Here is a 24,819-nt window from a genome sequence, read left to right as displayed (position 1 = left end):
ATGATCAAGACTGGAAACAAGAGGAGGAGAGGGTGGATGCTGCTTTGTCTGCAGAAAGAGTAGAGAAATGAGTAAAGGAGGGAAGTGAATTTATACAAGTATCGTAGAATAGTGACGAGTTAAAGTTGCGTATGCCACGTCTAAGGAAGGTATTTGAGGAAGTGGGGGGTGGCAGAGGAAACAAGAGGGAAGAGAAACAGAGTAGGGAATGGTCTGAAAAGTAGATAGGAAGAGCTGAAACAGAGGACACAGTAAATGATGAGACAACAATCAGATCAGGAGTAGAACCAGAAGTATGAGTAGAGGGAGTACGAAGTGGAGAGAGTAGATATGAGTCTAGTATAGAGAGGAAGGGAGGTGTTATAAGGGTAGAGAAAAGATGGAGATTAAAGTCTCTGAGTAGAACAAGAGGAACGGGAGTGGGTGAAATGTGGCTGAGGAGATGGTCAATGTCCTCGCAGAATGACCCCAGTGGACCCAAGGGGCGATAATTAGAAAAGAAATGGCATGAGGAATAGTGAATGATTTGTACATAATTTGAACCATGGGTAGTCAGGTAAAGGAAGGGACAGATAAGCAGTTGGGACGAAACAGTAAGCCAATGCCACCACCGCATCCAGAGGCTCGGGGAACATGGGCAAAAGAGGACAGAGGAAGTAAGTGATGCATGGACGGTAGAATTGTGTGGGAAAATCCATGTTTCAGTTACACAGAGAAAGTGGAGATGTAAACGTAGAAATAAGTCCAGGACTGCAGTGGTCTTATTGTAGAGAGACCTTGCATTTAGTAGGCCACGGTCAATAACAGTAGAAATAAGTGCTCACACCCTGTAGCCCTTAATCCACCCATCTACGTTTTTCAGGCTTTCACACAACCAAGTTGCCCACAAGTTACCATCTCTCTTCTTGTGGTGCCAAAACATTCTTACTTTCACATATACCTTGCACTTTAGATGTAGACTCAAATATACCCAGCCAATCCTGATAATCAGTTCTTGCATCATACAAACTCACCGAATCTTTGGGGGAGGTGAGGATTCCTGTTCTTGGAGGTGTTAGACATAGAGGACTATGAAACAGAAGCGGAATCAAGAACTTTTTCATGTCAAGCGCATGCTGCATACCCTCTCCGCCCCCCCCCAGCGACGCCTTTCCTTTATCATTTCTTTGTCTGTCATCTCAGAGTGAATCTCCAGTCTCCTAAATTCAAGCTGCTTTTTCATTTTCTATATTTCTAGAACCAGCTCTGCTGACATGTTAGCCATAGGTAGGGGTGAGGTCAGAGGATTGGGAGGTGGATAACCACATTTTCATCCACATCATCTACCTCACTTTCTGGAAGATTAGGGCTAGGGGTTACAGGCCTACTCACAGACACTTGGTAATCCACACATTTTGGATTGACTTTGCTTTCTTTCCATTAGTACCAAGACATTTTTCTTTACACAATTCTTTCAGTTTTTCAACAGTAAGAGGTATAATAGCTTCTGCCTTCTAGTTTTCCACAGTGGACATGTTTTAGTACTTTACAGTATAGTAGCATTGAGGATGGATTCTTTGAATACAATACAACCAGGAGACAATGCAATCCAACCTAAACAAATCCCACCAGTTATAACACCAGTGTTAGGGGAGTTTTCCTTAAGTCCACTTTGTAGGTAGACTTCACAAAACTACCCCAATGGTTTGTAGATCCTAACTCTTAGTATCAGTCTGTACTACTCCTGGAATCTTGGTAGAGTTACCGAGTAGTCAGGCTTATCATAAAAGGAAGAAGTGAGCTGTAGGTAAGTACAGTAAACCTAGTTAGTAATGCAATTCAAAGAAACACTTAATCAATGTATATTAAAATATAGATTATATATGCAAACAAGTATCACTTTTAAATACTTGGCACAATAAACCAAAAGATTTTAGAATACTTTTCAAAGGCCGCTGCTTAGTTTGTAGTTGCTTGCGGTTACAATTACATCATTTGACACGAACAACAGTTCTACCTTATTAAATCGGTAATAGAGCACACTTGCGCACAAAGTAAGAGTAATTGTATTTAGTTAGCAAAACTACATAAAATAATGACTATTAGGAAGGAAAACAGTTGGGTACTGTAACACTAGCAGAACTTAAGGTTATAGAGACAGTTTCTTTGCACAGCAAGACTTTCCAAGTCCATAACTCAACCCTAGCTAAAGGCAGTTCGGAGAGGACTCAAAGTCTTCACAAGCAGCAAAACAACGAAAACTCCTGTGGATATTTTCTAGTCTCTAGTCTCCAACATGCAAGAAGAAACAAACAACGTTTGAGACCCTGTTAAAGGACCTACTAAAGGGCCGCAAGCAGCTGCTTGGGTCCGAGGTACGATGGGCTGCCTTGAACACCAGTATGTGCACTCCAACGCTCTGGAGCGACTTTTCGGATTAAGGTAAGCAATACCTTTTTCCCCACAGTACCTTTGGTTTGAAGAAATGTTAATGGCTGGATTCTCCATGGTGTGGTAGCGATGGACACGACCTCTGGATTCCTTGGTCTGGTGACGAAAAGAAGGACAATGGATGAATAGCTCAGCAGCAGTCTCGAGGAAGGTCTTCTGGCACGGTTTTCAGCAACTTCTCTGGTCACTCTGGGGTTTTGGCGCCTTTTCTGCAGCACCAACAAAAAACATGATTTGCCCGGTCAATCTTCTTCAGTTTCTAAGACCTGCACTCTGGCTCGGACCGACTATCTACTTTGCCACATGCTTTCTTTACTGTATCAACATTGAAGACTTTCGACTGAGCGCAGGCTTTAGCTTGACCCGTCACGGGACCAATTCGATTCACAATTCTCTACAACTCTTTCACCTGGATACCTAACAGAGACCTTCGATTGAGTACACACGCGGTGCTGGACTACTCTGTCAAAGGTATCGTATCTTGCATGCTTATTTTATCATACGTATTTCAAGTAATGTTCGTTCCAGCGCACGCCATACAATGTTGACCCGTGTAACCCTGATTTCAACATAGACCGGTCTTGATTTGGTCTCCCCAACTAACCGGCTGTGTTGGTTTCACTGACGCTGCTTTGTTTCTTAGCTCAAGGACACTACCACAGCGGCTGGCGATATTCCCCGCCTCCATTATTGACGCGGGAGGGCCCCAAGTATCTCCAACACACAATGCAGATTCTTCAACCTGGTTTACTGGTCTTGCGTTTTTCAATCTCGAGGGTTAATGAAAGCACTGATTCTTTGTCGAAAATGCCTTCATTGCGATCCCCTTCTGTCTTGCCATCTTTCTTCACTCGTTAAACTGCCACCTTGGAACTGCTGGTCCTTCGTGTATTTTGCCTCGCTCCGAGTGTGCTCCGCCTTTTATCCGTGTGGGGAAGCTAAATGGAAGTCAGGTGTGTGTGTGTGTGTGTGATGTCAGTAATTGCCTGACCATTGTATTGGGACACATCAGCTATACAGCGGGTGTTAGTCTGTTTTCTCATATAGCGGGTTGCCTGTGAAAAAGTGTTTCTGTTGTAAAAAGGGAATGGTGTAGAGTTTCTAAATATCCTACTTTGTAGGATGGGGTAAAGGTGTTATAGGGAAGGCAGTACCGCGTCTCCCCATCCGGTGTCCCACTCCTGCAAGACCCCTCACCAGGGTGATCCTCCCACACTGGTCCACCCCCAGGAACTGTATCTAAAAGTGATGGCTGTGTCCTGGCCACCTGGATGTCAGATCCCCGGGGAACAGTGGGTGAGACACCTTCTGGTTTCTCACACTAGGCAGGGACACCCAAGGGTTGCCGGCAAAACGCAAAACACTCACACAGACCTCCTCCTCCAAGAAAGGTAGAAGGGCTAACAAACACCCTAGAAATGGAGAAAAAAGAAAGAAACCCCACCACCCCTCAAGTTGGTACTCTGGTGCCCCTATTGTGCACAACTGGGACTGTGAATACAGTCTGTGGTAAAAAAAAAAGTAGTATAATAGTCAGTGAAACACGTCCACTGCCACCTGCCCTAGCTAGAGAGTTGCCTATGTGACTAAAAAGTCACAGGAGCAGAGAGAAGCGGGATAACTAGGTACCCCCTTGGCACTCCACATAAGGTGTTGTGTGCCAATCTCTCAGAATATAACATTTTATGTGATGTACAAAGTATCTCTCTATCCTTCCTTAAGATTTGTAGTTACTCTAGGATAAAGAAAGAATCCCAAAGGAGAACCCAAAGGTTTCCCAGCGACACTGCCCACAAGGAGCTGTGTGCTCCAACAGTAAAATACAGATGCCTTGAAAGAGATATGGGGAAAGTAGACTCCATAGGACATGTAAAACGAAGAAGAGTTCCAAAAGACAGAGCCCATAAGAATGAACGAGTGGTAAAAGGCTCCACTCATTCAGGATTCAAGAAAAAGGTCCAGAAGTCCAGCAAAAAGTGCTCGGTGTCTCACTAGGACAGGGGATGAAGCATAAAAATGATAAATCTCCCTAACACAGTCCTGCTCCCCTGTGCCCCCCTCACCAGACATGAAAGCCTGTCATGTCTGATGTAGGAGCAACGATTCCCCACAAGATAGGAAGGAGGGAGCATGGACAATTTCACAATAACAAAGTGTTGTTGTAATCCTATGGAAGACCAAATAAGTGGTTTCCTTAATAAAAATATGAATACAAGTGGAGAACTGAGACAAAAAGTCCAATTAGAAGTAATTTTAATGCAACCAAGTCTATATATCAATTTTCTATTTGTTCAATGTCAAATGTTGCTTTTTCTCAGATAGTCTCCCTGAAATGTTTTTTGGTTACTAAAGAGTTTGCAGACCAATTCTCAGATAGTCTCCCTGAAATGTTTTTTGGTTACTAAAGAGTTATTTCCAAGTATCAGGTGTACTGTTGGTTGGTTCTAATCTCCTCTACATAACTGCCAGTTGAAGATGCATGGTATTCAGGGTGAGGCACTGAAGGAACATGTCATTCAATACCACTGATGCATACACCCTCAAATTAAGATGTTAACAAAAACCTATAAACCCAACTAACAGAAGGCAGTACATGCAAAGCCTGGGAATCTACAACAGCATCCCCCTGCATATGTTTTTGTTATAGTTTAAGACTTCACCTGGAACCAAACAGGAGTATTTGTCAGCAAATTATGTATCAGAAGTCAAAACAAAAACAGAAAAAGAAAGCAATTCAACATTGGACCATCCCACCCCTGAAGTAACCCAATGACATCAGTAACATCAAGGGATTACAACATCCAAGAGAAACCTCCACTTAACGCACTCCTCCTCCCCTCCTAAACATACTACGTTCCAATGGGCATCAATTGTATTCAATTGCATGTCAACTGCATCAATACAAATAATAAAACAAAACAAATTGTGGCATAATAAAACGTCGTTCAACTGCATGGTTGTTCCCCAGCATCGATACCATTAATAGAGTTACATTGCCTATAATCAGGTATTTGGTCAGGTTTCTTACTGAAGTGTAAATCACTAAGAAACCCAACAGCAATAAGAAGAATGGTTGCACATCAATTTGAATCTGTTATGAAAACATGAATGCACAGAATCATTCAATTGTTCCAGAGATTTTTGTCTGCACTGAACATGGTCTACTTACTAGGCCAGCGCTGTAATAACCAGGAAGGTACTTCTCACAGATTTGGACAAGACACCAGAAGGCTTGCTAGAAGAGAAGGTGGAGAGGATGAGGAAAGGGATAAAGGCAAAGTTATCTGTAATTCTGGTTCTCCATCAAAGGGATCTTCATTATATTAACCAACAAGATTATCTCTGCATATGAGCAGGATCCCCGAACGCATTTATTTTGCCTAAATTCTTTCTAAAAGTTAGCACACAAACACAAGAGCTTGTCAAGCAATAGATTGCCCATAAACCAAAGTACTCGACATATGTAACACAGCCTTTAAGTAAAAGTGACTAAAAAGATAAGTAAAGGCAGAATATACACACACATACATAATAGGTTTGGTACCCAAAATGAGACACGAAATCACACTTTAGAATTCACACAAAGGCTATGTTGCTGCTCTGGTTAGAAATGATAAATTACTCACCGTAGTGACTAACATACTCCTAGACCATAGTCCCCTTTCCTCCATACTGCATAGGCAACATGAACAAGTATGTCTTCACGCCCACTCACCTGGTCTGCAGGGTAATATGCAAGATCAATGAGGTCCAGCACCTTCGGGTCATACCGATAGCTCCATGGGATAGCTCCATGGTGTCCCGCGAGGCAATGGTTCTCAGAACTTCTCAGCCTGTCGGATCAGGCCCGGTGCACCTTCCGCTGGGTCGAGCTCACCTATTCTCACAGCAGGGGGGCACGGTCATCCACCTGCCCCCCAGAAACTAGCCATTGCAGCGTGCTTGCTGAACATGCCACACTAAGGTATCTACATCTGTCTCGGGCCAACCCAGACATTATACAGGGCGCTAGTAGCGATGCTACCAGGTGCCATTACAAAAGCAAGTGGACTAGGTTCTGCCACTGGGCTTTGTCAAAGAAGTTTGATCCATTGACCTGCACTCTGGATGATGTCCTCTCCTTCTCTGCACACCTCGCACACTCGGGGTGCAGGTGTACACATGTCGCACCTATTTGGCGGCAATCAGAGCCTACCGGAACTCAGAAGAGGGGGCATTTTCTTCCTCCAACCTGGTGGTTAAAAGACATCTGGTTGGCCTCACCAGGCTCTACCTGCCCATCAAGAAGCCACACCCTGTGTGGGACCTTAACCTGGTCTTGGGCACCCTGGCTCAAACCTTTCAAACCCATGGTATCCCGCGAACATCAAGTTAGTCACGTTTAAGACGGCCCTTCTGGTGGGACTCGGGTCGGCACGCAGGGTCACTGAAATAAAGGCACTGGTGGCATCAGAGTCTTATACTACTTTCCATAAGGACAAAGTTGTGCTTAGAACGCACCCTGTATTCTTACCAAAGTTGGTCTCCTCTTTTCACCTGAATAAGGAGATCGTGTTACTCACTTTCTTTGCGGATCCGATGGACGATGCTCAGAGGGTTCTGCACTGTTTAGATGTCAGTCACACTCTAAAATTCTACCTGGACAGGACTAAAGCTTCAGGAAATAGGAAGCACTCCGTCACCTTCGGTGGGTCAAAGCCAGGCTATCAAGCTTCCAAAGCCTCCATAGCAAGATGGATGGTAGCGGCCATCAAGCAGGCCTATGAGGGGCAGCAGAAACCGCTCCCGGGAAATAGCATGTCCACGCTATCAGCTGTGGCTTTTCAGAGGCACGTTCCGTGGCAGGTCATCAGCAGTGCGGCTACATGGGCTACGCCTTCAGCATTCTGCAAGTACTACTGTTTGGATGCCAGCTCCAGGTCGGATGCAGCATTTGGGAAGGCTGTGTTAAGGAACTTGTTTTCTTAGGAGGATCACCTCTCTGCCCTTGGGCTACATTCAGTTGTAATCACCCATGCAGTATGTAGGAAAGGGGACGGGACGTAGGAGTGATAGGTAGCACTACTTGTTCAGAAACATTTCTCTTTTAGGCAACTTTCGCTCCATACTCTATGGACCCAGAAGTTCTGCTTTTGTTATTTTATCTGTCCTGACTTTTTAGAGAGGTCCCGGGCCTTTTTGCTCATTTTGTTTTGGGGAAACTGATAAGTCCTTAAGGCTTTCAGTACTGGCAAACTATGTTTTCCTTTCTGTCTTTTAGTTTTTACTGGTTTTGGTAACTTCTCCAACAGTGCACACAGCGTCTTACAATGCAGTACATGGGAATACTTTTGTATCACCCTAGACTTTAACACTGGGGATTTTTGGCTACTTTGGAATGTGCCTAAGGACTAGCTGGAGAGAGCAATTACATGTTTTACAATGTTTGCATTCATTTTAGTGTGCACATTCGCGTTTACCTCATCTGGCTACTAAACGTGGCTAGTGTACTAAAATGGCCATGCCACATGGTTTTTCGATTGTCCTTTGGTAATTTTGTTTATTTTTCATCTTCCTGACCTCTCAGGTCAAATATGGTTCATGCCTTTTTCGCTGAGAACGCTGCTGTTTGCACAGGCTAGTGATGCCATTTGTGTGTGTACACAGGAAGTGGGTGGGACTGCCTAGTCCCAGTCCACAATTGTGGTGCCTGAAACTCTAGTGTGCATGCCCACAGAGGACCCCGATTGTAGTACCACTGCTGGCTGAGAGAGGTGCAGATCCTTGCTTTTGGAGAGTTTGCTCATTCACCTGAATGTAGGATAAGGAGTCGTCATGCAGCCATTCCATTAGATCAGCAACAGAGCCAAGAATCCTGTGCAGCCAACTGAAGACCCGTGGACGACACCTGAAGAGCCCTGGCAACCTTTCCTGCAACTGTACCAGTGATGTCCTGCTGAACTACCTGATCTGAAAGGGCCCTTGTCGATTCTCCAAATCTTGGACTGGTGGGACATACCAGTCTTGATGTCTTCTCGCGTTCATGTAGCTTCAATCCTTCGAAATAGTCCCTGGACCATCCAGTGGACCAACAAGCTCTGAATTTGGCTACCGTGCCAGAAGCGTCCCCATTCTGCATTTTTGCTGGAATTTCAGTCGGCACCAGCTTGTCCTACAAGTCGCCTTCCTGCCAAGTTTCAGCTTCCCTGCTTCAAGGGATGCTGTCCAAGAAGGCCGGCTTTGTTCGCGACTGGAGAGACGCCTGCTGTCACCTGTGTGTGTAGAAAGTCAATGAAACTGGATTTCTTCTATCTGGTAGAGTGTCCTGAAGAGGCCTGCATTGCTGCCTGCTGCATTTCTTATTTTGAAAGGGTTGTACCCAGCTCCTGGACCCGAACGGAATCTTCCTTGCACCCGTAGCACCTGGGCTACTTCTACTGGAGCCAACAGTGGGAAAACCTACCTCCAGCGACTCCCAGTCGACCTGCCAAGTCACTTGGTTAAAAAAAAAAAAGAAAAAAAAAAAAATCGAGCAAGGATGGTGAGTAATCGCAATAGTTACAGTACTCCTCTATCCCCTATAAAACAAACTTAGAATACACTTGTTTTTTGACTATTTAAAACTTTGTTTTAAAAGCCGTTCTAAAAGAGAGAAAAGCACAAGTTACTTACACCTGGTAACATTCTTTCGACTAGATGTTCCTTCCACGTATTCCTCATCTTTAAATATCTTCCTTTCCAGCGTCAGCTGCGTTGGAATTTCTTTTCAGCAGAGGGCGCTGTGCGTCGCTGTGGTTGACTATGTCCTTTGAGGGCCTCCATCTCGAGACCGACATCATCGAAGGTATAAATAGCATGCATTATGCCGTCAGTTCAGTTTGGTTTTTCACCTTCATCCCACTTGATAACCAGCATTAGCGTAAACAAGACAGTATTAGACGTAGAAGGAACGCAAGGTGCAATGCACACAAATTCTACTGCGGGGTAGGATGGGAGCGGCGATGACGAATACTTGGGAGGAACATAAAGTCAAAAGAACGTTAGTATGTAACTTTTTCTTCAATGGATTGTGTCCTCCCACGCATTCCACATCTTTATAGAGACTCCCAAAGCAGTGTGAGGTTTGGAGGAGGCAATAAGACTTTTCAGAAAGGAGTAAGAATTCTCAATTTTTGTCATGAATGGAACGTAGAACCATCTTTCCAAATCCCACCACCTGGTCTGAAGCAGAATCTAGGCAATAGTGCTTAGTGAAGGTATGGTTAGAAGACTAGGTGGCTGCCGCACAAATGTCGTTAATCAGCTTCCCTCTCTGTAAGGCAAAAGACGTAGGTTATGCCACAAAAGAGTGAGCTTGCAGACCTTCTGGGGGATCCTTTCCTGCAAGTCTATAAAATTCTGTGATACACAGAATTATCGATCTGGATAATATCAGTTTGGTAACTGCCAGGCCCAACAAGTCCAGTGTAACCCACAAAAAGTTGGTTGTCCTGTCTCTTTTTAGCAAGACGTGATTTGTAAAAGCTTAGTGCTCTTTTGGGGTCTAGTCTGTGGAGTCTTTCTTCCTCTTTATTGGGGTGTAGAGGAGGACAGAATGTTGGCAAAACAATTTCTGTGAAATATGAAAGTCGGAAACTACTTACAGAGGAAAAGTGGGTTTAACTTTCAAGACAACTTAAAAAGTAGCAAATGGTGGCTTACATACTAAAGCCTGTAAATCGGTCACCCTGCGGGCAGATGTTAAAGCGACCAGTAAGACTGTCTTCACTCCTGTCCATTGTGGCTTTTGACGTTGAAGAGGCTCCAAGGGAGCACACATGGAATTTTAGAACTAGATTTAAATCCCAAACTGGGTCTAGAAATGGGATTGGAGGGAACACATTTGTGAGTCCCTTCAGAAATTCAATAATTAGCGGCATCTTAAAGTAGGAAGCTTCTTCAGTCGTGCACTTAAGAATTGAAAGCGCCACCAAGTACCCCTTGATGGTGCCAATCTGGAGCCCCAGATTAGCTAGATACAATAGGAAAGACAACACCACAGGTGTGGCACATGGAAAAGGATCCACATTATTCTACCTGCACCAACTGCAGAACTTGTTCCAACAGCAGCGATAGAGAGTTTGTTGCTGGCCTTCTGGTTGAAAGCAAAATCTCCATTAAGTCTTCTGGGAGGTCCCAATCCTTATATCCCAACCTTTCAGAAACCATGCGTGAAGGTTGAGTGTCTTGCCCTCTGGAAGGAGAACCCAACCCTCCTCTCACGAGAGAAGGCCCTCTCTTTGTGGAAGACGCATTGGAGTGCAGATGCACAGTCCAGAAGGTCTGGGTAACATGTCCTACAGGCCCAATCCGGAGCAATTAGGATCATGGATTTCTTGAACGTTCTCAACCTCCTGATCACTTGAGGGAGGAATGGGACAGGAGAAAATGCATATAGGAGTGGAAACTCTCAGCCCACAACAAGCGTGTCCCCTAGAGCTCCTCTTGGGTAAAATTCCCTGGAGCAGAACAGCTCGCACCTCCGGTTGACACGGGTTGTGAACAGATCTACTTGAGGGGTTCCCCAAAGGGTGAAGATCTCTGGAAGGACTTCCTGAGCTAGTTCCCACTCCTTGGAGACTGTGCTCTGACTGCTCAGAGAGCCTGCTGCTGTGTTCTCTCCAGCTAGGTGAACTGATGATAGGAAGATTCCTTCTTGAATTGACCAGGACCAGAGCTACATTGCCTCTCTGCACAATGTTAGTGACCCTACATCTCTTCTCTTGTTGAGGTGGTACATGGCCACTGAATTGTTCATCGTTAGCAGGAGATTCTTTCCCCGAACTGAGGGTATAAAGGCCTTCTGTCCTAGTGTGATTACCCTCAGCTCCAAAAAGTTGATTTGATGCTTGGACTCTGATGGAGAGCAATGATTGATGACAGATTGTTGGCATGGGGTCCCCACCCGTGGGAGAGGCGTCTGTAGCTACCGTTCATTTTCCGGCCTTGTTTACCAAAAAGGTTCTCCCTTCAAAATGTTGTCCTTGTAGGTCCACCACAAGAGATCCTGTGCAATCCTGTTGGGAACCTGAAGCAGATCTGACACCTTGCCCGAGAACCGAGACCACTGGGTTCTGAGGGCCCACTGGAAAGATGTCATCCCCAGGCGAGCCTCTGGCATCAGGAAAATGCAGGATGCCATGAGGCTGAGCAACCTCAAAAAGTCGAAGGCTGGAAAATGCTGGGCCCTTTGGAATTTGGTAACCATCTGGAGAATGTGTTTAGCCCTCAGCTCGGGTGGCGAGGCTTTTCCCCCAGAGGACACATCCAGGACTGCACCAGCCTTTCAGATAGCATCATGTTGGACTTCTTGCAATTGAGGCAGAAGCCCAGTCTGTGAAGAGAATGGCAGGTTAATGAATAAGTTACTTACCTGTAACTCTGGTTGTCGAGCATTGGTATCTTTCATAGATTTTCATGCTTTGAATATTCCCAGTCATCAGGCTGGAAATACTTGGTAACAGAGCAGCTTAAACTTAAATTGAAACTTTCAGTCACTTTTGTGCTCTAGTACAATCATTTTGGGTCATACAGCCCACAGCCAATAGGAACATCTCCCTTAACACCTCCCCAGGCAGCCATCTTCAGATTCGGCAAGCACACGAGTGTTAGTGAGAGCCAAAAGATGAGCCACACTGGGTAGGTCGGAGGTTTGCATGTGAATCTATGAAAGATCCAATGCTGGTTAAGGTATACGTAACTCCAGTTCTCCAGCATTGTTATCTTTCATAGATTCACATGCAAACCTCTGACCTACCCAGGAATTTAGGGCCCTAGAAAATCGCCAGCAACTTCAGCAGGTTTATGTGCAGGCCTGTCTCCTCTTCAGATCAGAGGCCTCTCTTGTGTTGGTCCCGACAGTGGGCATCCCAAGCTTCCAGTGAGGCATCCGTCATGACAGTGGGCTGATGTTCTGGCAGCCTGAATGGGGGAGCCTTCACCAGATGTTCCCTCACTGACCACCAGTGAAGGCTCAGTTTGAAGGTTTGGGTCAGAGTGATGAGATTGTCCCAGGACCGTGCCGCCTGTATCCATCGGGCATCAAGGAATTCCTCCACTGCCCGCATGCACAGTCTGCAGTGAGTGATCAGAGAAATGCACAATGACATCCCCAACAACGACTTGTAATTCCAACTGGGGCCATCTGGGCACTGCCGAGGTGGTGTACCTTTGTCAGAAGGGCCTGGCGGAGCAGGGTTGAGTGTTGAGCTTCACTCTGAGATAGAGTGCCTTTCTTGTGGGCACTAGGCGTATCTTTGGGAAGTTTATGGAGAATCTGAGCTGTTGTAGACACCGAATGGTAGACGCCGTGCTGACTTCCGCCAGTGGGTAGGAGGGGGCTCTCGCCAACCAGTCGTCAAAGTACGGGTATACGTGGATGCTCCTCCACCATAGGTGAGCCACTACTAGTGTGAGGCACTTGGTAAATACCTGTGGATCTGAAATAAGATCAAAGGGAAGGGCCTTGAATTGATACTATACTCCTGCCACTACATAGCAAAGGTAGCGCCGGTGTGAGTGGCGAATAGGGATGTGAAAATAAGCGTCCCCGAGGTCAACGGGCACCAAGAAATCTCCTTGTTGCAGCTGGGACAGGACCTGCTGCAGCATCACCATACAGAATGTTGCGCCTTTAAGAATTTGTTGAGCACCCTTAGATCTAATAAGGCCTCCAACCCTGATTTGTTGTGCAGTGCCTATTGTCTTACCAGGAAGTAGCAGGAGTAGACACCTGTAGCCAATTTGTCTTTTGGCACCTTCTCCACCACGCCTTTCAATAGTAGTGCCCGTATATCTTGTAGCAGGAGGTGCAGCAACCTCCTCAGCTTGTGTGCAGGTGGAATGTCCAGTGGAAAGTGTGAGCTCAAGTGAGTGGCTCTGCAGGAGAAGGGATAGCACCCTTCGTCGGATGTGATGTTTCTCTATTCCCTGACGAATCTTGAGAGTTGTCCTCCCACTGGGGTGCTGAAGCGGGTGAGGACTGGTCTCTGGGCTGGTCATGGTGGTTTGCCGGACTGGCTGCTAGTTTGGGAGGAGCCACAGCACCACTGAGAACCTCTGTAGGACTGGAACTTCATGTATTTGTCCCCTGAGGAGTATGGTGAATTGTACGAGAAAAACAACTGGAATGTGGAACGGTTGTCCTGTGAAGTTCTACTGTAACATCCTTTTCCGGAGCGAAAGCTGCAGCATTCCCAGGGAGCGAGGGGTCTCTGTGTCCGTTATGATAGAGAGCAAGGCCTCATCCGCCTTCTTTCCAAACAGGTTTATGGCATTGAAAGGCATGTCTACAACTAGGGACTGGAAATTGGGCTGAAAATCTGTGGCCTTGAGCCACCCTTGTCACCCTCGTGGACAATGTTCATTGCCTCCGGTTTCTGGTCTTCCGGCAGAAAATCTAGGATGGGACTCCGTTTGTACCATAACTCGTGATCATATCTTGCGAAAAATGGCCATTGCGTTAGCAGCCCGGATAGTCGTGGATGTGGTGGTAATGATCCTCTTGCCTCCTTGGACAACAGAGGAACAGAGCAGGAAAACGACAGGTTGGCTGACCTCTTCCTGGCAGCAGCCTAGACAACCGAGTCTGGAGTAGGTTGAATGAAGAGGCAGGCGGTCGCTGTCCGGGGCCCTGTATTTTTTGTCAAAAACCAAGTCTACCCCTTTAAATTTAGATGCGCGCAGGGGCGTGGCCCTGGGAGCACCCACTCCCCTGACTCTGCCCACCGGCCCCACTCCTCAGTCCCCTTTGACGCCTCGACAATATTACGATTGCCTAATGACACTGCGATATTACGGAGGAGGATGGTGGGACGTATGGAGGAAAGGGGACTATGGACTAGGAGTATGTTAGTCACTACGGTGAGTAACTTATAATTGCTCCTACTTCCCATCCCCTTTCCTCCATACTGTATGGGCGAATACAACTGAATACAGCCCTGGGGAGGAGCGTTGCCCATCTAAGAAAACCAGTTCTTCAGAACCACCTGGCCAAATGCTGCGTCTGACCTGGCGCTGGCATCCAAGCAGTAGTGTTTGCAAAAGGCTTCCCAAGTGATCCACTGCCTTGCCACAGCCATGAGGCGAACTTGTGGCATCTCCTGCTGCTCATGGTCGCAAATGGGTCCAGTTGAGGGTGACCCCACTTGTCGAGGAGACCCCCCTCAGGACCTCCTCGTTCCAACTGCCACTCATGAGATGTCGATTACCATACTGCTCAGTGTGTCCGATTCAAAGTTGAATTCCGCCGGAAGATGGACTGCTGACAAATGTTGTTCGATAGTGCCCACTCCAAAATGTCGATGGACAGCCTGCAGCGAGGAGGGGACCTGGTACCTCCCTGCTTGTTGATGTAATGCATACAGGTGGAGCTGTCTGCATGCAGACAGACTTGGTGCTGGTAATGGGGAGGAACGCTTTGAGAGCCAGCCAGATGGCAATCATCTTGAGCCACTTGATGTGTTCCAGCTGATCCTGTCGTGACCATACTCCATGGACACTGGTTTTCCAATGTAGCCTCCCCTCCCCATCCCTCTAGGGACGAGTCTGTGGTAATGGTGAACTCCGGAGAAGGCTGCCTGAAAGGTCTGCCCACTACCGGACTGGGAGCCGGTCTCCCGATTCCAAGAAGCTGAGAAATGTAGCTGCAGCTTCCTCATTTTGAGTTGTGTATGGCACAGGTGCTGGTACCACCATGCTGAGGTCACTAGTCTGGTGGGAAAATGCCTTGTGGTCTTCTTGATCGCCGTGGTCTTGTGTGCCGAGTGCCCAAATTAGCCCCAGGAATGTTAAGGACTGAGTGGGGAGTAACTGCGACTTCTTGGGGTTGATAGCCTCAGATCATACAGCATGTGCATGAGTGCTGAAGCTGTGTGACGTACTGACTCCAGAGATTTCGCTCGGATAACCCAGTCGTCGAGGTATGGATAAAGGTGGTTGCCCTCTGCCCTGAGCAGGGCTGCCACTGAGTTCATTAACCTCGTAAAGATCCATGGGGCCGAGTTGATGCCAAAGGAGAGGACTTGTACTGAAAATGAAAGCCCATGACCCTGAACCTCAGAAAGGAACGATGGGGCTCCCAAATGGGGACGTGCATGTAAGCATCCTTCAGATCCAAGGAGGGCATCTAGTCTCCACCCAAACAGTCTTCGCAATAAGCGCTGGATTAACCAAATTGAACCTTTAAAGGGGAAGGGAAAAGTTCAAGGAAGAAAGGTCTAGAACAACTCTCAGGCCAGCCTGGTTCTTCTTCTGAATGGAGAATATACGGGAATAGAAGCCCCTGCCTCACTGCGAAGCTGGAACCTCCACCGCCTGACTCGTGATGAGCGAGCAGATTTCCGCCAAGAGTTGCCATGCCAATCTGTGGGAGTGGAGGGGAGGAAAGAAGGAAATGGAGGGATTGGTAGGCGGAAGCCCGTGGATACTAGGAGAGAGTGCCCACGGGTCCGCAAACCCTGCCTTCCATGCACTGAAGTGCAGGGCATGCCTGTCCCCCACCAGAGACTCGTGGATCTGGATGATGTTGTCACAACTTTTTACCCTCTGAGACTGGTGCCTGGAAGGGAGACTGGAAAAACCCATTGTGAGAGGCTTTGCGCTGCTTGCACCTGTGCTGAATAGGAGACTGATCTGGCTGTCCGGCATGTCGCTCCTGAAAGCCCCGGAAGCCATCAAATGTACATGCTCTATCCGAGCAATGGTGACTCTGGCTATAGGCCTTGGGTGCTGAATGTGTCAGGATTGACGCAGATTTAGTTGTCAGAGCTATTCTTTTTGTCAAGCTCCGCGTCCGTGGCAGAGTGAAATAAGTCCCCTTAAATCCCCTCAAACTCGCTCCTGCACATCAGGGATAAACTTGTTTGACTTGAGCCAAGCTGTCTGTAGAGATACAGATCGCTCTACCTAGTGTGTCGATGTGATCAACTGTAGACTCCGTAATATCTTGGGCCACAATTTTGGCTTCTGCCAATCTGGCCCTGAAGAGCACCTGACTCTGCGCAGGGAGTTCTGGTATGGAGTTTGTAATCTCCCTCCACAGTTTTTGATTCACAGCTGCCAGAATAGAGTCAGCATTGTCCTGGCACAGATGGAGTGTGGCATTAGAGTACATCTTTTTGCCGTAGGATTCCAACAGCTTTTCCTCCTTCCCTAGGAGTGCTGAGGTTGGAGCAGCTGACGAAGACAGTTTGGTATAAAGGGAGGCCGCAGCTATAACTGATGAATGCGTTTGAGGGTGCACAGACACAATGAGCAAGTTCCCTTGGATCCAGGTGCTTATTGGTAGGCTGCGTTGAGTGTGGCTTCACCCACACCTTCTTGGCTAGGGATTCTAAATCCTTTTGCAGAGGGATGCCAGTTCTTGTGGCCGGGCGAATGGTCAGCACTTCTGCTAGAACCCCCGCTTCAGGTTGCTTGACCTGCGGCTGCGGAATCCCCAGGTATTCTGCTACGCCCGCAAGCCTCTCATGGAAGGCCATAGCTGACGGAGTATCCTGGTGGTCCGGAGCTGTCGGAGGCGTGCTGGGTGCAGGCAGCGGTGGCGTGCTGACTGGCAGTGCTGGTGGCTGCTGCGCAGACTGTGCCGGAGACCGAACCTACGTGACTGGCGTCAGCGCGGGAACCAGGAGTTGAACCGGTACCGGGGTCTGCAACACCATCGGAGCCGGCGCAGGGAGTGGCATGTGCTCGATGACACCTCTGAGGATGGTGCCCATCTGCAGTGACTTCATGAGGGTAAGGAACTTTTCGAAGAACATATCTTTGCATGCAGGGGAAGGGCCTAGGTGCCGAGGTCTTGGCGGTCCTTGCCACATCCCACTGGGAGCTTCATACTTCCCCTGTGCAGTTGTGGTTGGGTACGACGTGGACTAGGTCACCGGAGTGGTCCAGTCCCACCTAGCTGTGCGTTCGAATGCCTGCTCTCCAGAAACGAGGCAGCTCCGAATGGCAGCCATTTTGTCATGCCCTGCTCCACGTGCCTGCTACATGGTGCTTGAAGAGCCGGGCCCAGTCTCCGCCTGTACGCTTAGAAGCGAAGGCTCGGACGTCCCTGCACCTCAGGTAGGGACCTGGGAAAGCGGAGTGCCCTCGGCCATGACCTTGCGGCCTCTCAGCGGTGCGACTGGGAGAGTCTTGCGACTCCCCGGCCTGCTGGCCAGTAGCTCTGGGAGCCTCGGTCTCCTTGCTGGTCTTCGAGCCTAGAAGGCTCCTCCCACTTGCAGGGTGCGGAGAACAGGGCACCTACCTTGGGCTCTGTTCCCCTTTTTGAAGATGGGCACGATTATAGCGGATTTCCATGATGTAGGGGTCTGACATTGTAAATTTATTCTTACAAATATTTCCACGCATATATCGGCCCAGAGCTCCGGATGCTGTTTGATGGTGAAATTTGTAAGACCATCTGGTCCCGGGGCCCTAAAATGATTTGCTTTTTTGATCATATCTATAATCTCATCTTTTGCAAATGTTAGTTCCCAAAGTGAATCATTTAAGGCAGATGATGGTAAATTAGCATTAGTTTTATTGTATAGGCTCTCAAAATGAGTTATCCATATAACCTCGGTCACCAAACAGGCCTGCACTTCATTTTGCGGAGCCTCCATGTTGTTGATAATTCTCCAGAATGCTCCACTGTTCTTGTTTTTTAGGGATCTCATCGTAGCCTCAGCATCATGTTGTAGCATCAGATGTTTATGCTTCTTTAACCAGTTTTTAAAGATTTGTTTTGAGGCCCGGTTTCTAGATGATCTTACCCGATAGGACAGTTTATTCTGACGGATCTCCGCTCGCATCAATCTCTTCCTCCTCAACACCTCTAAATCAAAGCAGTGAGACTTTTTGAGAGATAGCTGGGTGGATAAATGAGCCACCTCAGTAACATCCAGTCTTAGTCTAATTCGGTTGGGTTTGACCTGCACCTTTGTCAACCATTTTGAGCCTACCTGAGAGTAGGAGCTCCATTTTTACCATTTCATGATCACGATCACTCATTTGTGAAACCTTCAAAGATTTCACTCGCGGGTGGAGGCTATCAGAAATGTAGATGTAATCAATCGTGGACGCTTCCGGCTCCAACCTGGCACCGTGGTGAGGAGGTATATCACCGCGTGTGCACCCATTTAACATCGATAGGTCTCTTGTGTTTAATTCCGCCAACCATTCTTTTAATAAACTGGCTTTCTCAGAGTGCAGAGGTTTAAAGTGATCCATATTTATGTCTACGCACACTATCAGACTTAAACCTCGTGTGTAATCTATCAAGTTGTCGATAATTGATGATACTTGATCTATAAAGGAGTAAGATCCTGCCCGGTCATGATTCCAGTACAGGTTTACTATTTTTATAAGATCCACACCGTTCTGTAAAGGATCAATCTTAACGATCTCAGAGACTTGGATGTAAGATGAATGGTTTGTTGATTTTAATAAGCGGTAGCCAGAGGGTCGCTTAATCAAATTTAGAAGGCCAGCCATTCGGCGCCCCTTCTCAGATTTAATAGCAGGGTTAAAGGCACACTCAAACTCTGAAACGACTGGTAGTACACACATCCAGGTTTCTTGTAGACAAGCGAAATGAACATCTTGTAGCCAGGCAGAGTTAAATAAATTAAAGAAGCCTCGTGTGTTCCATGACGCGAAGGTGCAAACCTGCGCGGGTTCCATTCGTCTGGCATTAACTCCGGGATTTAGTGTTTAATGATCTTGCAAGCCATTTCCAGTCTCCCTTTTGTTCTTTAGGAACAGGGATGCCTGAGGAAACCACTCCCTAAGTGTTGACCCCATTTAATCCGTTTATGGTAATACTGATTTTGTCCATGGAACCAAGCGTGAGAGCTGGATGTTTAGCAACAAATGAAACCTTAATCGGGCGAGAATTTGAGGTTTCATTTAGTTTCTGAGGCTCAAATGTCGCTTTAGCTACACCCGTCATTAAATCTACAGAGGAGAAGGGCTGATGCTTCCCAGGTGAGAGAGTTAGAGTGACATTAGGCATTTTCACCTAAGTCAGAATTGTCGTGGGCTCGTCAGCTTTCTTTGACAATTCTTCCTTGATTTTATATATTTGAAAGGCCAATGAAAGTAACGCATCTTAAACATCCAAGATTGTATCAGCAATGATGTTTGATGCTAAATGCAGCACTACCTTATCGTTGCACTTTTCATCAGGTAACTCAACGATGTTTATATCCCATGAACCCAAAGCACATAGACGAGGAATGTGATGCAATAGTTTTAGCACATTAGTGCGATTCAAAATCAGCTTATCACACAAGTCTATTCTCTCCAGCATAATCTTGAGCACCATTTTTTGATCCATGTGTTTTTCCAATATCGATGCTGTACGTGCTGTGGGAGTCTTAGACTGTTTTCATTAGCTGACCTTCCAAATTCTGTTGTATTGACATTTTTGTTAATGGTTTTGAGCTTCCTGGAAAATCTCTCTCCACTTCGACTTGTACTCCCTCTAAAGAAGCTTGAGTTGTCTTCAAGATGCCTGCAAGGTTCCTTTGTGAATATGCTGTTATGAGATCTCTTTTTTCCTGTAGCGTGATGAACACTCGGCTCTTTGGGGTTTGCTCAGGTGCAATATTGCCAGCGGCTTGAGAATTATTGAGCATGTTCTACCGCTATTAGCAGCTATAGAGCTGTTTGACAAGTTTATAGGTCGCGGGAGCATGCTACTCTCAGTGATCGCATTGGCCCCCTTTGTAAGAGATTTCGGTATGGCATTTCTGCTCACTTCGTACTGGTTGCATAGGCTTGGTTCGTAGGTTCTCGGTGACACGAGTACAATACCCACGCTTTCCTCCCTAATTGTATCCTCGTACACTGGGAAGTCCAACAAATCATCCGGAGTGTCAGGTCCAGCCTCGTCACTAAGGACCACCACATCCTCGTGCTAAGACAGGAGTATTTGTACTTGCGTTAATGGATGTCTGCAGGCTTGGGTGCCCCATCTCAGCTTTCTCTGTTATGTGTATCACTTTGATGTTTCTCAGAAATCTGTGTGCCCCACTTATTTGTGTCTTCTTACGACCTGGACGATTTTTTAGTTTTCTTTGTTTGAGGCTGCTGTTGTCGTTTTTGTTTCGTACGTTCCTTGGGGGTATATGTTGCGCCATTAAAGATAGAGAAGACTCCCGTTGTTTTGGCGCTCCCATCTAAAGGGCGGTCAAAGGCGATGTTAGCGACTGAAAGCTGGGTTTGTGTTAAAGAGGGTCCTGCGACTTGTTTGTTCAGACATGCCATATTTTCTGCACTTCTTGCTTGATGAAAAGCAGTATTAAATGAATTCTCAGCTGCATTCAGCATCAGAGAATTTTCAGAAGCAGGATAACCTATAATTGGTAGCAAAGGATCAACTTTTGGATCATTGTTTCTGATCTATTCTCCGAGACAGGAACTGTTGGAACTACACTCACTATCTCTGCTGGTTCGTCGGCATTAACACGCTTGCTGCTAGCAAGAAAAGCAGAATGACATTGTAAAGTGGCAGTGTCCGCTCCCAGCATAGTCGTTTGCGCCTGAAGCCGTGCATTAGGTAATTGAGTTGGGTCCTTACCCGCTAAGCATGGGACCTTTGAATAGTGAAGTTGGTGGCTCAGTGGTGCTTCCACCTGGTTATTACGAAAGAGGGCCGAAGCCTCTTTTGCTACTTCCGCGAATAACTTTGTCAATGGTATCGTTTCAATTCTGTTCACTCTCCGAAGAAAGTGCTGCCATCAGCTTCTCAGTTGCCTTGTCCTGTCTATTGTTGTTAATGTTGTGTAGATCTTCAAGATGCAGTAATTTTGAGTTCATTAAAGCTACTAAGGTCGTTAAATCCTTTGTGGTATCATTAAGAGACTCAAAGTTTAGTAAATGGTACCAATGAAATTGCCATTGAGGAGATCAAAACTGCTTGTAACTCATTAACCGGCACATGTTCACATGGGAGTACTCGATCTCTGTTATCTTTCCTTACTTCAATAGGTCGTGAGCTCCGAGAACGAAAAGGATTATATCTCCTCATTTTTGGAAACGGCCGGTCCACAAACGAGGAATCTGTAGATGAACTGTCATCAAAGTTTGATTCTGTGCTAGTGTTGGTATGCTTTTTTTGTGGATCGGTGGCAACTTTGGAAGTGAGCCTTCAGGTTGGTGTTGTTTCTTTTCTGGGATTCTAACAGATTTGATGGAGACACCCGAGTGTTCTGAACAGGTTCGCCAATCAGACCGGAGATAAGCAAATCGTCAATGAGTCTTGTGCGTTTATAATTAACACTCAGCCATGTGTCCTCATTGGCATCTGTTAATTTGGTACTGTTAGGCAGAAACCTGTGCAGTTCCCTTTGGGAACACTGCAAAAGATTTATGACTACAGGTGTTAGCAGTAAACCCACTTGGTAGCAGTCTGTACCACCCAGATTTACCTGGTAGCTGTGGCCGAGCAGTCAGACGTACCACTCAGATTTACCTGGTAGCTGTGGCTGAGCAGTCAGACTTCCCTCAAGAAGAGTTAGGCAGTACACAGAGTATTCACTACAGGTCAAAAGAACATAGTAGAACAAGTAAACACTGACCAGGGATTGGTGTAAAAGAGATATAATTATTTATTTAAAACCAAATCTAGAAAATTACACAGGAACTAATAGTAAGCAATTCAAAAACACGGTCACTAAAAGATATACACTCCCTTAAAAGAATATTAGACAAGTCTTAAGTAAAGCCCCACTTATTTTGAGATGTGGTTGAATATGTGTGCGAATGTTAAACTCTGTGCAATTGATATGGTGGAACGGTCAAGACAGATAAAGATCCTCAACAGAGTGTTTTGGAGCCCGGAGCGAATGTTTAAGAGGGGGCTGATGGACTCGGATGAATGCTGGTGTTGTGGGAATGAACAGGGAAGTCTGGAACATCTGTTGTGGGAATGTGTGCGTGTACGGGGATTTTGGCACAATGTTTGTGGTGCCTGTCTGCGTGTTTTGAATTTGGATGTTGAATTGGATTTTATGACAATGATTTTGGGAGGTGGAGATTTGTTGGATGATCTCTCTGTGTCACGGAAAAAGTTTTTACTCCGTGGAGCTTGTCTGGGTAAAAAGTTGGTCCTCAGGGGCTGGAAATCACGGAATGCGCCTTCTCTTGATGATTGGGTGGAGGGCATGTCTGCCCTTGCATCCATGGAAAGGGTGGTTTACAAGAGGCAAGGGAAGTTGAGGTTGTACGGAAAGGTGTGGGATGACTTTCTAGATATTTACTGATTTATTGCATGTTATGTACATATAATATTCTGTTATTCTGTGTATTTTTGCTGAGTATTTATTGTTCTGATTGTTTGATTGTTTATATATGTGTAAATTTTATAAATAAACAAATAAATAAGAAGAGTTAGGCAGTATGCAAAGTATACACAATAGGCACTCAGACACAATAATACAAGCAAACACTGACCAGAGCTTTGGTATCAAAGTATATAATTATTTATTTAAAAACACACTGTTTGAAACACTCCAGCACTCTTATTGTAAAACACTCTAAACACAGTTACTATTATAATATATACAACCCTTATTCGGTAAGTCTTAGTTAACACCACTTATTTTCATACAGAGGTCAGCGCTTAACTATAGATGGCACTCCAATAAGTTCATGAAGAAGGGAGGGAAAAAGACAGAATATGTGAAGATACACCACTCTAAGATTAGGACCACTTTTAACAAGGCAGAAGAGCAAGAGTCACTCGTGAGCCAAAGTCCATAGGCTGGGCCCACTCTTAGAGAGAGCAGAGCACAAATGCGCCCAAGATCACACAGTTACACTAGGCTTAGAAAGTCTTGCAGAGAGTCTCGAAAAGAGTTTAGAGAGGCTCAGAAAAGTTTAGCCAGGGTGTCCCAGGCTGACCCAGGTTCGAAAGCCGGGGGCTAAATCTACCCCGTACAGTCGGTGGCAAGGGAAGCCGGGCGGGACACGGTTCCTTAAGTGGGAAGGATCCTCCAGCGGTGGCAGTTGTTCCTGGCAGCGGGTGCAAGTCTCGTCGTCGTCCAGGGGAAGAGAAGATCTTGACTTGGAGGAAAGATTAAGGTCGTTGCACTGCCAGGGAAGAAACCAGCCGCGGAGTCTTCCGGTTAAAGGTATTACCCTTTAATTCATGTTCGTGGTAAAACGTGGTATCCCGGTTGCCAGGGTGCTTGGCACAGGCAAGGCGGCCATGAGATAGGGAAGGTGAGAAGACGGTGAAACTGGTTATCCCCACCAGTCAAAGGAAGAAGACTCTCCGGCGGGAGATCTCCTCTGTCGTTGGGAAAAGTGGTGAGACTGTCCAGCAGGGCTCCACCGGTGGTGTCGTTGTGGCAGGTCGGCTCAACTTCTCCCTCGTCGGATTCTTAGGCCCTGTGGCGACTTCTGAAGTTCCAGTCCCCAAAGCCCTGCTTTTATGCAGAAAACCCCCATTCACTCAGCCTAGCTGTCACTCAAACATGCTAAGTGGTGAGCCGGCCAGCTCACCACTTGGGCCAATCAGGACAGAGTGCGACTTGAGTTGCATAGGCAACTCAGACCAGGGTGCCTAAATCCCCCTCCACCCCTCCTAAGTACCCCAGACAGAGTGGCACCACTTTGGAGGGCTTCTGTGGAGAAGCCCGCCAAAAAGTGGAACAAAGGGTTCAACTTGGGTTGGAGTCACAGAAGAGAACACAAACGCCATTTTAGAACCAAGTTTTGGCAAAAAATACCAACCGGAGAATTAATATTAATTAAATAGACCGGCGGTATGTTCGAGGGTATCGTAATTAAATAAAGATAGTAGCCTCGAACAATGGGAAAATCCCATAGAGAAATATTTGCGGTTGAATATAAAAAGTATCCACTGCCACCAGCCAAAACTCGATCAGGGGGGACGGAGACGTGCCCCCTCGACTAACAGACCCCGGGGCAATTGAATTGCCCCAGCCAGTACGTCCACAATATGATGGTTTGTACTGGTTCTGTTTAGAATTTAAGACTAGTAAAGTCAATGGTGACTTTACAGGCCCTGGGAGACAGTTAGTCCCAGGGTATGGAGTCTATACTGGGGAGTGACTATGACAGCCCTGTGTTACTGCGCTGAGGGTGCTGTGTAACACACATCACAAAAACACATGAAGCCCTATGGAGTAAAAGACCCCATAGCCCATTAAACACATCTAGAGTCAAAGAAACACACTCAAATCATGTCCAAGAGTGAGGGTAAAAGAGTCTCACTCTTGGCAGGAGAAAAAAATAAACCCCAAAAATCCAGCAAAGCTGCTGGGGGACTCACTAGGTCAAGAAATTCAGCCTAAACAGAGAATTCTCCCTAACAGGTACGGTTTCTTTTTAAAGATGTTTTTGCAGGAGACTCATTTT

At 46.5% G+C, this 24,819-nt stretch overlaps 1 protein-coding gene across 1 annotated transcript in view; it reads right to left on the bottom strand.

The window, feature by feature from the left end:
• The window catches only part of LOC138580803 (TBC1 domain family member 10B-like), a 977,369-nt gene that overhangs the window by 345,345 nt on the left and 607,205 nt on the right, over window positions 1-24,819 (bottom strand). Inside the window, exon 6 of the mRNA XM_069651650.1 lies at window positions 5,600-5,665. Within this exon, the coding sequence (XP_069507751.1) occupies window positions 5,600-5,665 (66 nt within the window). The remainder of the gene's footprint in view (window positions 1-5,599; window positions 5,666-24,819) is intronic.

The sequence above is a fragment of the Ambystoma mexicanum genome, chromosome 3p (assembly GCF_040938575.1).
Source record: "Ambystoma mexicanum isolate Mex_15411 chromosome 3p, UKY_AmexF1_1, whole genome shotgun sequence".
Lineage (NCBI taxonomy): Eukaryota > Metazoa > Chordata > Amphibia > Caudata > Ambystomatidae > Ambystoma > Ambystoma mexicanum.
The sequence above is the reverse complement of the archived record's forward strand: the minus strand, read 5'-3'. Positions and strand labels throughout refer to the sequence as shown.